Raw genomic sequence first — 16,910 nt, 5'->3', positions numbered from 1 at the left:
TAGGCACACAACAGTTAGAGATTACAGACCAATGTTATTTTCCTGTCCAATACTATACCCTCACAGTATACACAGTGTGTGGATGTTTCAGGGCGCACTAATCCTCATATGTACACCAAGACACGGCGTGCACATTCATTGACACATCAGAGATGGGGTATATTCCAATTCCAACCATTTCAAACGCATTGAAATTCCATTCAGATAATTGTAAAAATCACCCTTGCTTTGGATTTTAGTTGATGAACTGACCCGAGCCGATGTGAAACACATGCTCTTCATCTGAGCCGAGCACAGTATTATTCTCTGCTATAAGCCTGACAGACTGTGTGCACTGTGGCAAATAGGCTAACTGTTGCATAATGGTGCCTTTCCTGGCTGAAAACATTTTAATATCAAAATGACTGTCACTGCACTAGCTTAGGATTCAAAAACAGTCAAGTCAGGAAAACTGGGTTGTGTTTGAATTCGATGACCAGACAAACACACAAGAACAAAGATAAACACATGTATGAACACGTGCATATCACAATTCAACGGCTCAGACACAAGACGTATGTGGCAGGGTCTACAGGAAATCACGGAGTACAAAAATAAAATCAGCCACATCACGGACACCGACGTCACGCTTCCAGACAAACTAAACACCTTCTTTGCCCGCTTTGAGGACAATACAGTGCCCCCGTCACGGCCTGCTAACAAGGACTGCACACCTCCCCTTCTTTGTGGCCAACGTGAGTAAAACATTTAAACAGCATCCCAAGCTCCATCCGCAGACCAGCTGGCTGGTGTGTTTACGGACATATTCAATCGCTCCGTATCCCAGTCTGCTGTCCCGACATGCTTCAAGATGGCCACCATTGTTCCTGTACCCATGAAGGCAAAGATAACTGAACTAAATGACTACCGCCACGTAGCACTCACTTCTGTCATCAACAAGTGCTTTGAAAGACTATTCAAGGATCATATCACCTCCACCTCACCGGCCACCCTAGACCCACTTCAGTTTGCATACCGCCCCAACAGGTCGACAGACAATGCGGGCCGCCCCCAGGTGGTGAAGGCCATCAGGCTGTTAAACAGCCATCACTAACTCAGAGAGGCTGCTGCCTACATTAAGACCCAATCACTGGCCACTTTAATGGGGGCGGCAGGTAGCCTAGTGGTTAGAACGTTGGACTAGTAACCGAAAGGTTGCAAGATCGAATCCGCGAGCTGACAAGGTAAAAATCTGTCGTTCTGCCCCTGAACAAGGCAAATTTGTTCTTAACTGACTTGCAAAGTTAAATAAAGGTAAAATTAAATAATAAATGGATCACTAGCCACTTTAAATAATGTTTACATTACTCATAAGTATATACTGTATTGCATTCCATCTATTGAACCCTGCCTATGCCGCTCGGCCATCGCTCATCCATATATTTATATGTACATATTCTCATTCACCCCTTTACATTTGTTGTTGGGGAATTGTCAGATTACTGCATTGTCGGAACTAGAAGCACAAGCATTTCACTACACTCGCATTAACATCTGCTAACCATGTGTACGTGACCAATACAATTTGATTTGACATGCTGAGTGAAGAATAAGGTCTCCTTTGAGTCTGAAAATAACTCTGTAATTGAAACAATCTGACAATTGTAATTTGGTTAGCATCCTGAAATTTAGCTGACTGGAGAGAGGGAAAAGACTACTAGCAGTACACACTGAACCACTGAAATACACTGAGTATACCAAACACTAGGAACACCTAAAATTGAGTTGCACCCCCCTTTGCCCTCAAAACAGCCTCAATTCGTCAAGCATGAAGGATCCACTGGGATGCTGGACCATGTTGACTCCAATGCTTCCAGCAGTTGTGGGAAGTTGGCTGGATGTCCTTTCAGTGGTGTACCATTCTTTATACACACGGAATACTGTTGAGCGCGAAAAACCCAGCTGCGCCTGGCACCTAGTACCATAACCCATTCAAAGGCACTTAAATATTTTGTCTTGCCAATTCACTCTCTGAATGGCACACACACAATCCATGTCTCATTTGTCTCAAGGCTTAGCTATCTTTTTTTAACCTGTCAATAAGGGATCATAGATTTCACCTGGATTCACCTGGTCAGTCTATGTCATGGAAAGAGCAGGTGTTCTTAATGTTTTGTATACACAGTGGATATCTACAATTACAATGCAAACTGCATTTCAAGTGCATCAACTCATACCAGGGTTTCCGTTAGCTGGTATTTTCTGGCTTTTGTCCGATAAAATAAATTAAGAGGCGATAAATAAAATTGTAGCTGGCCAAATTGTCCAAGGCTACCTATCATACACCCAGATTTTGCGCTTCAGTACCATTCTCTCACTCCTTGTGCGCTGTTGTACATGCATGCGCCGGCTGCTAAGGCGAGAGAGAGAGAGCGAGTTGAGCCTTGGCTACTGTTGATTGCGAAAATGGAGGCCTTTTTAATTGAAGTAAAACAAAAGTTAGAAAGTATGCCTATAGTGAAAAGCCTAAAAAGGGGTTGTCCTTTGTATGGACAATTCTTACTATTGTAATGGATTAAGATGAGAAGAACATTGGCGCGGACAAATGCAGGCTACTGTTAAACTCGCTATTCAGGTAGGATGCAATTTTGGAACTTTCAGTTACACATTTTTGGGCATTTAGAAACATTTGTTTTATCAATATTCTTATTATTGTATATCATTGTTAGCCTATTTATTAATCTAAACCAGTTCTTTAAATATGCTAAACCTGGTGCGATTAATTATGTTGAGTCATTTTCATTGGCTAAATTAAGTTTGATCTTTGTGTGCTCCGTATTTAGTTTAAGTTAAATAAATGTCCTCATCCTATCGCTGTCATGTGTTAGATACGGTAGAAACTAGCTTTGATTGGTAATTGCTGCAATATAACTTAATCAACATTTTGGGGAATATTTAAACCAGTTCACACAAGTGTTTTGTTTCATTCTGTTGAGCCATTTTCTTTGGCCAAATTAAGTTCCAACTGTAATGTTGTGTCTGCCGCAATATATAATATATCATGTTTGCATTTCCCCAATGATATTACCCAAAAGTTCAGAAATGTTTGTGAAGGTTTGGTGTGGCTATAAGCCTATTACTCTGCAGGCCTATGATATAAAGGCTGTGCGCACTGGCGCTCCAACTGACTCCGACATTTGAACTTGGTGAGGAAGAACGTTTTAGGCCTACCAGAGCTCCTCCTATAATCTACAAAGAAATAATGCTCAGCTTTACAAAAAAATATTAGCATCGAAAATTAACTATTTAGCCTCCTGTACGCCTATCTCTCTATAGCAGACACAGTAGCCTATCATACAAAGAAAGGTATGTTGGTGTCGTAGCATGCCACAGGCATATTTCTATTACGCTCTCCCTGGGGCTAGCCCTAAGCTTCTCTTACTTTATATACACTTGTTAAAATATTAATATCATACAGTGGGCTCCTAAAGCCTATAGGCCTATACTGTATGCATGCAATGCCCTGATGCATTTAGTGCTCAAATCCCTGACAGCTGAACCATGCAGTGCACAATTTATGTTTTAGGAAATTAAAAACCAACAAAACATTAGGTTACAAAGTTTTTCATACGCTACACATCAATACACAAGGAAAGGTGTTTTTGTCATTTGTTACAGGCTGTTTCTAAGGACACGTAAATGTGTCTCATTTGGCCATAGTCCCCCGTTTATTGATTGCGATGGTGGACGCCCTAATGGATTACCAGGAAATATCTCAAATGTCCAATAAAATAAAACCTTCCAGGTCACTTGTCCGGCGCCAGATTTTGACTGACTGACTGACTGACACACTACAATCTACACTGTATCCTACAAGCCAGCTGAAAAATGCTATAAAGTGTTCTTGCTGTTGCACAAACAAGCAGTGTTTCCTTCAGCGGTTCTTAGGCAGTCAAAGTGCAGTCAGAAGTGAAGACGGTTGAGGCTGGCAGAAGTAGCCTGGATTGAGGAGTGACTGAGGAGTGACTCAGACTTAACCTAGACTTACACCTACCACAGGTTTGCGAGGCTTGGAGTGGGCCACCAGGCTAACCAGGATATCCTCCTCATAGATCTGGTTGATGACGTGGGCATCATACGCCACTGTGATGGAGATCTCTTCCATCATCTTGACACAGGATAGTAGTCAGCTCCACAGGTGGGGGAAAGAAGGCGAGGAGTGGAGGAAACAGGTCAGTCAAAGAGCTTGAGGAGTGACTGGCCTCTTTCACTGTCCCTCAGGGTACAACCCACACCCCTAAAGGAGGGCGGCATGGAGTGAGGTAGGAGAGAGTAAGGGAGGATCCCTGCATAACAACACACACGTCTCTCTCTCGGTTTCTCTCGCTTGGTGTTCTCAAGCGTGTTAAGAGGATGCTAGTGTGTCTTTCGTTCACCCCCCTCTTCCTCAGAACCGCCAGGCTGCTATTTCCCTTCCTTCTTTCTTCCTTTCCTCCATTTGTTTGTCCTGCGATCCGCTCCTCTCAGGTTGCGCTCAGGGTATTATTTTCACCTCCCTTCGGTCTTGGTAAGATAGTCTGGTTTAGTTGCACTCCTACTCAACTACACACACACAATTCAACTGTATGTTTTAGCGAATGTGTCTGAGAAAGTGTTGGAACTGTCCCGACCGACCACAATGACTCAACGTGTTAAGTGCCACTGCAGTCTGCACACATCACACAGAGTTTGTGTCCTCCAAAAAAACCTGAAGAAAAATAAAAACGAAATTATGAAGAAAAAAATAAGAAAAAAATAGCTCATTTGGTGGCTATAATTTTTTTTTTAACTTCCAAAGTTGAGGCTACATTCCCTGCAGCCTGGCTCCTCAAGACCCAACTGTTCACTTCAGATCCTCCTGGGGCTTTGCCTAGCCAACTTTCAGGAGATCTCCCTGGTGTGGAAAGGCACTGTCCACGTTCTCCTCCTTCCTTCTCTCAAGGGAGTAGCATTCGGAGTAACCACTCCTTCTCTTCCCCTCTCTCTTGTCACTTCTTCCACTGGTGAAACAGCTGAACCTGAAACTTTCTCCCAGAGGAATTTTGAAAGCAGGCAGAAGAAACTAGATTAATCAATCAAATCAAGCGCCTTCAGTGGGTATCCCGAGTTGGGTTTGAAAGGACTTCTAATGCTAGGCCTTTCAAGACCTTTTTATGTCTTCTTTTTTGTCCTGGAACTGTCTTGAAGTTTCCTCAACGTTGTCCTTGGGAGTATTTAAGGCTGTGAAATTCAAATTCCACCCCATAATCCTGTGGGGTTGGTACTTGTAGAATGCTTCACACCCCAACTAGCAGGTGATCAACTTGACTCCTAAGCTGCTTAGCAGTCAAGTTGATCCGCTTTAGACATCAACAAAAAAATGAAAGGACAAAGTAAAGTGAACAGGCAAGCTAGCTTTCCTTTTTTTGGACATATTAATGAGGTGTGTCAGCTGATTCAACGCAGAGCTTGATGAAGTGCAGTTCCGTTGACAGGGTATGACGGTTGTGGTCGCCGGGAGACACTGTGCTTCTAATGACACCAAATTCTGTAATGAAATTATCTCTCTCTCGCACTCACTCCATGAGCTTGTCTTCTGAGAGCCGTGACACACACACACCTTCCCCAGAATATTTTTTCGTTCCACAAAAATATGAAATAGGTTTGGAAAAAAACATGTTCAAAAAGGACAAGATGCAAAAATAGAGTGGATAATTCTGGAGCCTCTTCTCTGTCAAAACACCTCAGGCACAATGTCACTTCAGAGTAAAATGAAGGGAGGAATTGAAATCCCAGGATGAGAGGGCTACTGCTTGCTTGCTCTCTCTCTCTCTCTCTCTCTCTCTCTCTCTCTCTCTCTCTCTCTCTCTCTCTCTCTCTCTCTCTCTCTCTCTCTCTCTCTCTCTCTCTCTCTCTCTCTCTCTCTCTCTCTCTCTCTCTCTCTCTCTCTCTCTCTCTCTCTCTCTCTCTCTCTCTCTCTCTCTCTCTCTCTCTCTCTCTCTCTCTCTATGCGTTTTGATCAGGCAATTCATTCATGCCCCAGAGTCTTGGAAAGTCCCCTGTATTCCGAAGCAGATTCCAGATCAGTGCTAACAGCCAGTCAATCAGAGGGTCCTATTACACGTTTTAGCTCCCAAGAGACTTGACGGCCCACCGCAATCACAGTCGAGAATGTCTTTGAGCAGCTAGTCGATTTGATATCTTCCTCTTTGGTTCAAATGGCCGAAGCTTAACCAAAACAAACAGCCTTGCAAGCTCAGAGTGTAGGCTGGCTTCACGTTGTGTCTTCAGTCTTGCAGTGTGTGTGTGTGTGAGGAAGACAGTCACAGAACACAGGAGTAGGCCGAGCCAGGTAAAGTCTCTCGTTGCACAGTTCATCCAGAATCAAACACTGATGCTGGTCGAAAAAGAGCAGAGACAGACTGTCTGGCCCGAATCAAAACTAAAGAGATTAAGGAGTTGTCCTCCATTTCCTTCTCCTACTCCTGATGACTCACCTGTCCAGCTCACCTTGTGCATGTCTGTCATTTTAAGGCCCGCCTTCTTGCTCTAGCTCTCTCCCAGACTCTCTTTCATGGTCCTAGAGCCTGCCTGTCTCAAACCATCCTCTGGACTCGCATGACGGTGTCGGAGAACGGGCTCATAGTAATGGCTGGAACGGAAATAAATGGAATGGTAACTGAACTCATCAAAATACGTGGTATCCATGCGTTTGATACCATTCACTCCATTCCAGCCACCGTTTTGAGTCGTCCTCCTCTCAGCAGCCTCCTGCGGTACGTGTGTTTTACATGATGTCTAGGATGTGAGAAGGTGACGTAATATCACTCAAACATTTTAGTTGAAAGCAGAACATTTGGCAGATCACTTTCTTCCTGGATCTTTCAGAGATAAGCTTGTGCAACAAAATAATTGCATAATAGCGCATGCAGAGTGTCTACACTCAGGATATCCTGTGGTTAGAAATACACAGGAGAGAGGGGGGTGGGAGAGAGGATATATATACAGGATGGGTGGAGATGGAGAGAATTGGCTCTTCCATTTCGCTCTTCTTCCTTCCTGTGAGAGTATAAATGCCCTTGCCTTCTGGTTTGCCACCTATACACAGTTGCGAAGCGAGCACACACACACTAACGGGAGCTGCTGCGTAAATCAAAATCACATTTTACTTGTCACATGCGCCGAATACAATGGGTGTAGACCTTACCGTGAAATGCTTACTTACGAGCCCTTAGGCAACAATGTAGAGCTTAAAAAAGTAAGAAACATTTGCCAAATAAACTAAAGGAAAAATAGTAACACAAAATAACAATAACGAGGATATATACAGGTGGTACACCGGTACGGGTAGGGAAAAAGTGACTATGCATAGATAATAAACAGAGTAGCAGCAGTGTATGTGAAGAGTGTGAAGGAATGTGAATGTATGTGTGTGTGTGGCGTCAATATGCATGCGTGTTTTGTGTGTGTGGTTGTCTTGAGCCTGTCATCTCTGTGTGCAGGCAGGTAGCCTTGGGCCACTGGGGCCTCCTCCTGACCTCAGCACATTCCCCAAATACCAGAAACCTCATTATATTCTCTGTGTGGGAGGGTGAAGGTACAGTTTACATTTAAAACCACACACAGACAGATGTGGTGTGCCCCGTGATATAGAAGATATTGAGAGACCAATAAAGGAAAAAAAGTTCACAAGGAATCGTCATCTGTTCGGCTCTGATAGCAAACCTGGCTGAGTAGTCAGACTGGCCTAGTCAACTAGGCTGAACAATTCCACATCTATGGAAATAAAAACCGGATTTCGCCCAGTCGGACACATAAGCTTCTGAGCAGAGCTCAATTTTGGACCAGTGGTCGGTGCAGTGTGTGCATTGCAGGGGAACGGAAAACCGAATAAATTGTTCCTACCTTGATGCTACAGGCCTGTTCCATGAGCCTGCGAGCGTTCTCCGCAGCCCGGTAGCGCTTCGGCAGCTGGACCCTGAAGAACTTCAGTGCTCCCTCGAAATCAGCCTGGAGCAAGTCTTCCTTTGACGTCTGTCGGGAAAAGACAAGAAGAGAAGCTCAGCCAATAGAACAGGGCATATATAGTATCCATTACTTTAAATCTGCTTGGTGTTTGGCCCAAACTTTGCACCCATCTATTATAGAGGGTATTGAAAAGGTAAAGCAAAGGCTTTTATTTTTTAGTTAACTAGGCAAGTCAGTCAAGTACAAATTCTTTATTTACAATGACGGCCTACCCCGGCCAAACCCTAACCCGGTCGACGCTGGGCCAATTGTGCGCCGCCCTATGGGACTCCCAATCACGGCCGCTTGTGATACAACCTGGAATCGAACCAGGGTCTGTAGTGACGCCTCTAGCACTGAAATGCAGTGCCTTAGACCGCTGCGCCACTCGGGAGCCTTGAAGAAGGAATAAGACATTACGGTATAGTATGATGTTGCAGCATTTTTTGTTTTGCACCCAGAACAAGTGCTTAGTAAATCTCAACCAGAGCGCTCATATTAGCAAGACTGTTACAGAAAGCGTGGAAGTCGCATTTTTAGCTCCCTTGACACCACTGTAATGTCAAACTCTGTCTGTAATAGTAGTATTTTGCAATAATACTACTTCGATACAACATATCTGTTAGTGTCACATGCCAACTGAGAGTTAGAACAGGTTGACTACGATGGCAATAACTGTAATAGCGCCACCCGTTGGCATTCCGATGCATTGTCATAATGATGATCCAAAATTAGACTCACACAGCCCAAGCTATTCAACAATATACGCAATTCAACAATATAAATACATTACGAAAGCATTTCGAAACATAACTGCACTGAGAAGAAGGTTTACGCCTGCAGTAGCCCTCGGCAGGGTAAGATTGTCCACCCACCCACCACCCACCTATCCTGTCTCACTCCCTGTCCCAGTCTCACCGCCAGTAGTCGGGGAACAAAGAGGCGGTGGCCCATCCCCAGGAGCCCCATCACCTTACAGACAGAGTCCGTCTCCCCAGCCTTCTCCTCTGCTGAACCCCCTTCCTCTGCCCCCCAGCTGCCCTTCCGCACCGCTGGCGTCATCACCGAGGGTGAGGGTGGGGTGGTGGGGGAAATGGAGGGAGAGGAGGGCGGAGAGCGAGAGGGGGAGGGAGGATCCCGCTCTGGGGCCAGGGTGGCCAGGGTGCAGGGCGACTCCAGCGTGCAGTCCGAAAGCGTAGACGTAGCCGGGGACAAGTTCGTATCAGGGTCAGTCACCCCGGGCAAAAAATTGAGGTCAGAGTCCAGCAAAGATTTTTTTTCTTTGGCTGTTTAGCAATGCAAACTTTACAAATGACAGCGGTGATCTTTAGGGGAAAATAACAGGTTGATCGTTCCAGGCAGTGAGACACAGCGACGTGTTGGATGGGAGCTTCTCTCAATAGACTGTCATCCCCAATAATAATAATACAAAACTCTGCAAAAATAGACCATAAACATAATTATTTTCAAAAGGTAGAGAGGATCCAGCGCGTTTGAGCAGCATAGAGAATCAGTAAGTTTGTTGGGTTCATCGTGTCCATTCAGTAAGCACCACTGTCAGAGAGCAGACACAGCCCCTCTCCCTGATAACACTATAGTCCCTGCCTCACAACTGACCAGAGCATCCAGCATAACGTAGATATGGGGTGCTATCACTGTGATATAGCCAAATAAATATTACACAGGCACAGTTCTGAATAGATACCGATCCTGTTTCACACTGCTTTTTCCCCCAGAAATTCTAAAAATGGGCATGCCGTTGCCTAGCAGCAAAACAGACGGCACGCGGTTAGTCGGTTTAAACTGACGACAAGGGATGAGTCTTCCACTTATTATCCTCCACTCTCCTCCTTCAAAGAGAAGAGAATCCCTCTCTCACAACCAAGCCCCTATGCCCAGGACTTCGCATAAACGAGAAAAGACATCAAAGAAAGCGGGGTACTTTTATATCGCCAGTCCTGGGGTAACGATAAATACATACAGGCCACAGCAGGCAAAGTAGATGGATTGAGTTTGCTTCAGAAAAAAAAAAATCCATCTTTAAAAATCCCTTCCAAATGATGTTGTCCCTTTACACCGAGCAGTCCTTTCTGATGTAAAACACTTCGGAAGCAGAGGAAGAGACTAAATCTTGTTATGTTTAAATGTGTTTCTATCAGTCACACAGCCTTAGGCAGAAGCTGCTTCCGTCCCGAATGTGACGTCTTGGGAGCCGCGTTTGTGCACAGCTGAACGGTCCTCATAGTGACTCAAGAGTCAGAGAGGAAACAGACACGGTGCTAGAGATCACATTAGATTAGGGAGAGGCAGAGGAGAGAGGATGGCTATGGCAGTGAGCTTAAGCAGGACACTGGGCACACAAGCCTGTGTGGGTCTCTCTTCTTCAGGAAATCCTTCACTTTCACAGAGGAGCACTGAAACAGTCCCTGCCCACTGTTCGCAGAAACAGCAAGGCTTCAAAAAAAGGGACTCCTTCACCTAAGAACTCCAGCAGAGTAGACTTTCCTAACAAAACACAGCCACAGAGTAGAAAACCTTCCGGTCAAAGTAACGGTTTCTTTCCAGGTCCTTTGCAGAACAGGAGGGTCTATTTGCTGTGTCCAAAGCCTAACAGGAGCGCAGGGGACCCCTGGAGCCACAGGTCGGGTCACGGATAGGCGAGGCAGGTGGAGAAGCAAACCACGCTAGGGCTCCCTCCTCCCTCTTCTCTCCTATAGCACTCACCACCTAAAAGGCCTGCAATGCTAACAGCTAATGGCTAACCCTGCTGCTCGTGCTGCTCCAATGCAGAAGTCTGGTCTGGGGCTGGGCGGGCGGACGGCTAAGCATGCGCGCAAAACACGGAGGGAGAGAGACAGGGAGCATGTGACCGAAACACTGAGGCGGAGAGGTGCTAGAAGACGAGGGGGAGTAGAGAGGGAAGGAGGACAGGGGGGGAAGGGGAGTGAGAGAGGGTGTCCGTGGGTTGATGCGTTCGTGGTAGACATCACTGAAAACAAATGTAACGGGGCCTCCCCCTTTTCAGCACTGCTGTTAATGGCTAACCGCTAACAGATGCTACTGCTGCTGCTGTGCGCTCCAAATGGACTACGGCAGACAGGCAGGGGAGGGCAAGTGCACAGAGGGAGGGGGGGAGAGAGAGAGAGAGAGGAAGGGAGGGGGAGAGAGAGAGAGAGGAAGGGAGGGGGGGAGAGTGGGGGGCTCATTGGGGAGAATGCCGTCATACCTGACCAATAGAAAAGAGGCAGTGGAACCCCTTTACTCTACCGACGCCCTCAAATATACACTTTTATCGCTATCCTCATGGTATCTCCCTTTTTCTATACAATCTCTCACACACAGACACACACACACACACGTTATTGGCATGAAAGCACTACTCTGTTGTTGCCGGAGGCTTTGTAAAAATCAAACAGACTGTAATAGGGGTATCATCCCAGAGGAGAGACTGTGTAGAGACAGTGTATCAGCTCAAACAGAAGGAGCTATGACCATAGCCCTCCCAGTAGCTGCTAGTTCACGTCAGACATGGTTTCTTCCCACAAAGCACTTTCTCTTTCATCTCCCTCTCTCTCTTCTGATGTCTTTTCCTCTATCACTCTCTCCCTCGCTCTCTTTTATTGCCATCATTAATAGCAAAGACATCCACCTCTCCATCACTCCCTCTCTTAATTTCCCTTTCCCCCCGGGGGTGTGATGTAGTGTGAAGAGAAGGATAGAGTAGGTTTCTGTGGACCTGACTGTTATCCTCACTGAAACCCATTTCCCCTCTGAGTGATTCAACGGAATCACATGGGAAAGTCACATTCGCAGTGCAATCATGACAAGCTAAAAAAAAATAGAATTCAAACAAGCCACTCTAGCTTTATTTGCAGGTTTAATTGCAAGGTTTTCATATTGAGACCATTGTACGTTCCAAAATCATTTACATAGTCCATCTTAAAAAAACTGAACAATGTCCAACCAATTGAGTGTCGTTTTTTGTTGTCAACATAAAGGCAACCTGCATTCGGCAGAAATAGCACAGCATTTGCAGTACTCTGATACACAGGGGAGATCGTTCTTTGCGATGCCCTTGCACTACGGTGTTGAAACAGAGGAGAAACGCAGCACCATGCATCCCGACATGCTCCTTGTTTCTAGAACAACATTATGCAGCATCAACTTGGCCTAAGTCTCAGTGAAATATTGCCAATTGAAATCAATGTGACCTCCTTAAGATGCCGGCATGATACGGATAGCTCGGCAATGCCATTCCTATCCCAACACTCGTGGGGGCATCAAAACAAGTAGAGTGATAGTAGAGTGATACCATCATAAACGGATCTGCTAACGATATAGTATTTAGCCGATTTAGCGCATCATTCAATATCCTGATTTGTTGTTTCATCCATGGGGGGGGGGGGGCAATATAAATAGCCTTGGGGATTAATTGTGTTGTCGTGCCCACTGTCTTGGTGTGCTTGGACCATAACAGTTTGTTGGTGATGTGGACATCAAGGATATTGAAATTCTCTGCCCCCTTTTCCAGTAGTTCACGATTAGCTCCTTTGTTTTGATCACGTTGAGGGAGAGATTGTTGTCCTGGCACCACACTGCCAGGTCTCTGACCTCCTCACTATAGACTGTCTCATCTCACTGTTGTGTCGTCAGGAAACGTAATGATGTTGGAGTCGTGCTTGGCCACGCAGTCGTGGGTGAACAGGGAGTACAGGAGGGGACTAAGCACGCAACCCTGAGGGCCCTCGTGTTGAGGATCTGCGTGGCAGATGTGTTGTTGCCTACCTTTACCACCTGGGGGCGGCCCATCAGGAAGTCCAGGACCCAGTTTCAGAGGGGGGGGGGGGTGTTAAGTCACAGGGTCCTTAGCTTAGTGATGAGCTTTGTGGGTGCTATGGAGTTGAACGCTGAGCTGTAGTCAATGAACAGCATTCTCACATAGGTGTTCCTTTTGTCCAAGTGGGAAAGGGCAGTGGGGAGTGCACCGGTGGATCTGTTGGGGCGGTATGCGAATTGGAGTGGGTTAGGGTTTCTGGGCTGATGGTGTTGACATGAGCAATGACCAGCCTTTCAAAGCATTTCATGGCTACCAACGTGAGTGCTACGAGTCGGTAGTCATTTAGGCAGGTTACCTTCGCTTTCTTGGGCATAGTGACTATGGTGGTCTGCTTGAAACATGTAGGTATTACAGACTTGGTCAGGGAGAGGTTGAAAATGTCAGTGAAGACACTTGCCAGTTGGCCCACGCATGCTCTGAGTACCCGTCCTGGTAATCTGTCTGGCTCCGCAGCCTTGTGAATGTCGACGACCTGTTTAAAGGTCTTGCTCACATCGGCCTCAGAGTGTAATCACATAGTCATCCGGAACAGCTGGTGCTCTCATGCATGCTTTAGTGATGCTTGCCTCGAAGCGAGCATAAAAAAAGGGATTTTGGCTCTTCTAGTAGGCTCGCTTCACTGGGCAGACTAGTGGCTGGGTTTCCCTTTGCAGACCGTAGTTTGCAAGCGTATTCCAGTCTGTGCTAGAAAAACATTGTCATCAGTGTCATCAGACCACATCCATAATGAGCGAGTCACTGGTACTTCCTGCTTTAGTTTTTGCTTGTAAGCAGGAATCAGGAGGATTGAATTATGGTCAGATTTGTCAAATGTAGGGAGATGGAGATATTTGTACGTGTCTCTGTGTGTGGAGTAAAGGTGGTCTAATTTCTATGTCTCCTATGGTTGCACATGTGTTATGCTTGTAGAAATGCGGTAAATTGGTTAAAGTTCCCGGCCACTAGGAGTGTCACTTCTGGTACTCTACCTCAGGCGAGCAATACCATGAGACTTCCTTAATATTAGACATCGTGCAACAGCTGTTATTGACAAATAGACACACACTTCTCGTCTTCCCAGACGTAGATGTTCTGTCCTGCCGATGCATGGAAAACCCAGCCAACTGTATGTTATCTGTGTCGTCGTTCAGCCACGACTTGGTGAAACATAAGATATGACAGTTTTTAATGTCCTGTTGGTAGGATAGTCTTGAACGAAGATCATCCAGTTTATTTTCCAGTGATTGCAAGTTGGCCAATAGAACGGATGGTAGAGGCAGGTTATACACTCGTCGACAAATTCTCACAAGGCACCCCGATCTCCGCCTGCTGTATTTCTGGCGGGGATTTGGGCCTGGTCTTGGAGGAGCAGTATATCATTTGCGTCGGACTTATTAAAGAAAAAATATCCGTCCAGTTCGAGGTGAGTAATCGTTGTTCGTTATCCAGAAGCTCTTTTCGGTCAAAAAAGATGGTAGCAGCAACATTATGTACAAAATAAGTTTAACAATGCAAAAAAATACAAAAAATAGCACAGTTGGTTAGGAGCCAATAAAACGTCAGCCATCCCCTCCGGCGCCATTGTACTATTTAATAGGTGGAGATATGTGGGATGGGCTGTGAGTAGCTGGGATTAAAAGCTAGACAGGACCCAAAACATCATGTACAGTTGAAGTTGGAAGTTTACATACACTTAGGTTGGAGTCATTAAAACTCGTTTTTCAACCACTCCACAAATTTCTTGTTAACAAACTATAGTTTTGGCAAGTCGTTTAGGACATCTACATTGTGCATGACAACTACTTTTTCCAACAATTGTTTACAGACAGATTATTTCACTTATAATTCACTGTATCACAATTCCAGTGGGTCAGAAGTTTATATAGACTAAGTTGGGTGTGCCTCTAAATAGCTTGGAAAATTCCAGAAAATAATGTCATGGCTTTAGAAGCTTCCGATAGGCTAATTTACATCATTTGAGTCAATTGGAGGTGTACCTGTGGATGTATTTCAAGGCCTACCTTCAAACTCAGTGCCTCTTGGCTTGACATCATGGGAAAATCAAAAGACTCAGGAAAAAAAATTGTAGACCACAAGTCTGGTTCATCCTTGGGAGCAATTTCCAAATGCTTAAATGTACCACGTTCATCTGAACAAACAATAGTGCGCAAGTATAAACACCATGGGACCACGCAGCTGTCATACCGCTCAGGAAGGAGATGCGTTCTGTCTCCTAGAGATGAACGTACTTTGCTGTGAAAAGTGAAGATGCTGGAGGAAACTGGTACAAAAGTATCGATATCCACAGTAAAACTAATCCTATATTGACATAACCTGAAAGGCTGCTCAGCAAGGAAGAAGCCACTGCTCCAAAACCGCCACAAAAAAGCAAGAATACAGTTTGCAACTGCACATGGGGACAAAGATTGTACTTTTTGGAGAAATGTCCTCTGGTCTGATGAAACAAAAATAGAACTGTTTGGCCATAATGACCACCGTTATGTTTGGAGGAAAAGGGGGAGGCTTGCAAACCGAAGAACACCATCCCAACCGTGAAGCATGGGGGTGGAAGCATCATGTTGTGGGGGTGATTTGCTGCAGGAGGGACTGGTGCACTTCACAAAATAGATGACATCATGAGGCAGGAAAATTGTGGATTTATTGAAGCAACATCTCAAGACATCAGTCAGAAAGTTAAAGCTTGGTCACAAATGGGTCTTCCAAATGGACAATGACCCCAAGCATACTTCCAAAGTTGTGGCAAAATGGCTTAAGGACAACAAAGTCAAGGTATTGGAGTGGCCATCACAAAGCCCTGACCTCAATCCTATAGAAAATTTGGGGCAGAACTGAAAAAGCGTGTACGAGCAAGGAGGCCTACAAACCTGACTCAATTACACCAGCTCTGTCAGGAGGAATGGGCCAAAATTCACCAAAATTACTGTGGGAAGCTTGTGGAAGGCTACCAGAAATGTTTGACCCAAGTTAAACAATTTAAAGGCAATGCTATCAAATACTAACGGAGTGTATGTAAACGTCTGACCCACTGGGAATGTGATGCAAGAAATAAAAGCTGAAATAAATCATTCTCCACTATTAGTCTGACATTTCACATTCTTAAAATAAAGTAGTGATCCTAACTGACCTAAGACAGGGAATTTTTCTAGGATTAAATGTCAGGAATTGTGAAAAACTGAGTTTAAATGTATTTGGCTAAGGTGTATGTAAACTTCAGACTTCAACTGTATATCGTATATGTCTGAGTACCTTTTAATGTGCAATGTGTATATCAAACAACATTTCTGTCACATAATACTGTGTATAAAAGTACCATGTTTGTGAAATATATGAATAATGTACAGTGCATTCAAGAAATATTCAGACCGCTTGACTTTTTCCACATTTCGTTATGTTACAGCCTTATTCTAAAATGTATTGAATTGTTTGTTTTTCTCAATCTACACACAATACCCCATAAAGACAAAGCAAAAACCGTTTTTTTTTTTTACAATTTAAAAATAAAACTGAAATATCACATTTACATTAGTATTGAGAAACTTGGTTTTTGCTCCGACATGCACTGTCAAATGTGGGACCTTAAGTAGACAGGTGTGTGCATTTTCCAATCATGTCCAATCAATTGAATTTACCACAGGTGGCCTCAAATCAAGTTGTGGAAACAAGGATAATCAAGGGTTTTCTAAAAACCTGTTTTTGCTTTGTCATTATGGGGTATTGTGTGATTGATGAGGAAAATATTTTATTTTGTCAATTTTAGAATAAGGCAACAAAATGTGGAAAAAGTCCAGGGGTCTGAATATTTTCTCGAATGCATTGTCTACGTTGTCATCTCGCCCCTGCAGTACAGTATATGGACTGCAGAGGGAGACATATGCAAACTATTCCACTTTCTCACACCACATTCCTCCATATTCTAGCCAATTACATCATATACTGACTGACATAGCATTTACTCTGTACTCAACATTGCAGATAAGAGTTTCAGTGAAAAGGCATAGCAGTCACTCCTTCCATGCAATAAGAGAGTGGTTGTGGATCCGTATCTGGAGTGTAAAATTTACAATGACGG

At 44.7% G+C, this 16,910-nt stretch overlaps 1 protein-coding gene across 3 annotated transcripts in view; it reads right to left on the bottom strand.

Annotated features, from left to right (window-relative positions):
* Positions 1-16,910, bottom strand: part of LOC139409023 (rab GTPase-activating protein 1-like) — a 164,737-nt gene that overhangs the window by 14,019 nt on the left and 133,808 nt on the right. For all 3 annotated transcript variants that reach the window (XM_071153663.1, XM_071153665.1, XM_071153664.1), the window contains exon 19: positions 7,903-8,031. In XM_071153663.1, the coding sequence (XP_071009764.1) occupies positions 7,903-8,031 (129 nt within the window). The remainder of the gene's footprint in view (positions 1-7,902; positions 8,032-16,910) is intronic.

Source organism: Oncorhynchus clarkii, chromosome 5, assembly GCF_045791955.1.
Source record: "Oncorhynchus clarkii lewisi isolate Uvic-CL-2024 chromosome 5, UVic_Ocla_1.0, whole genome shotgun sequence".
Lineage (NCBI taxonomy): Eukaryota > Metazoa > Chordata > Actinopteri > Salmoniformes > Salmonidae > Oncorhynchus > Oncorhynchus clarkii.
This window is presented reverse-complemented; position numbering and strand designations above follow the sequence as displayed.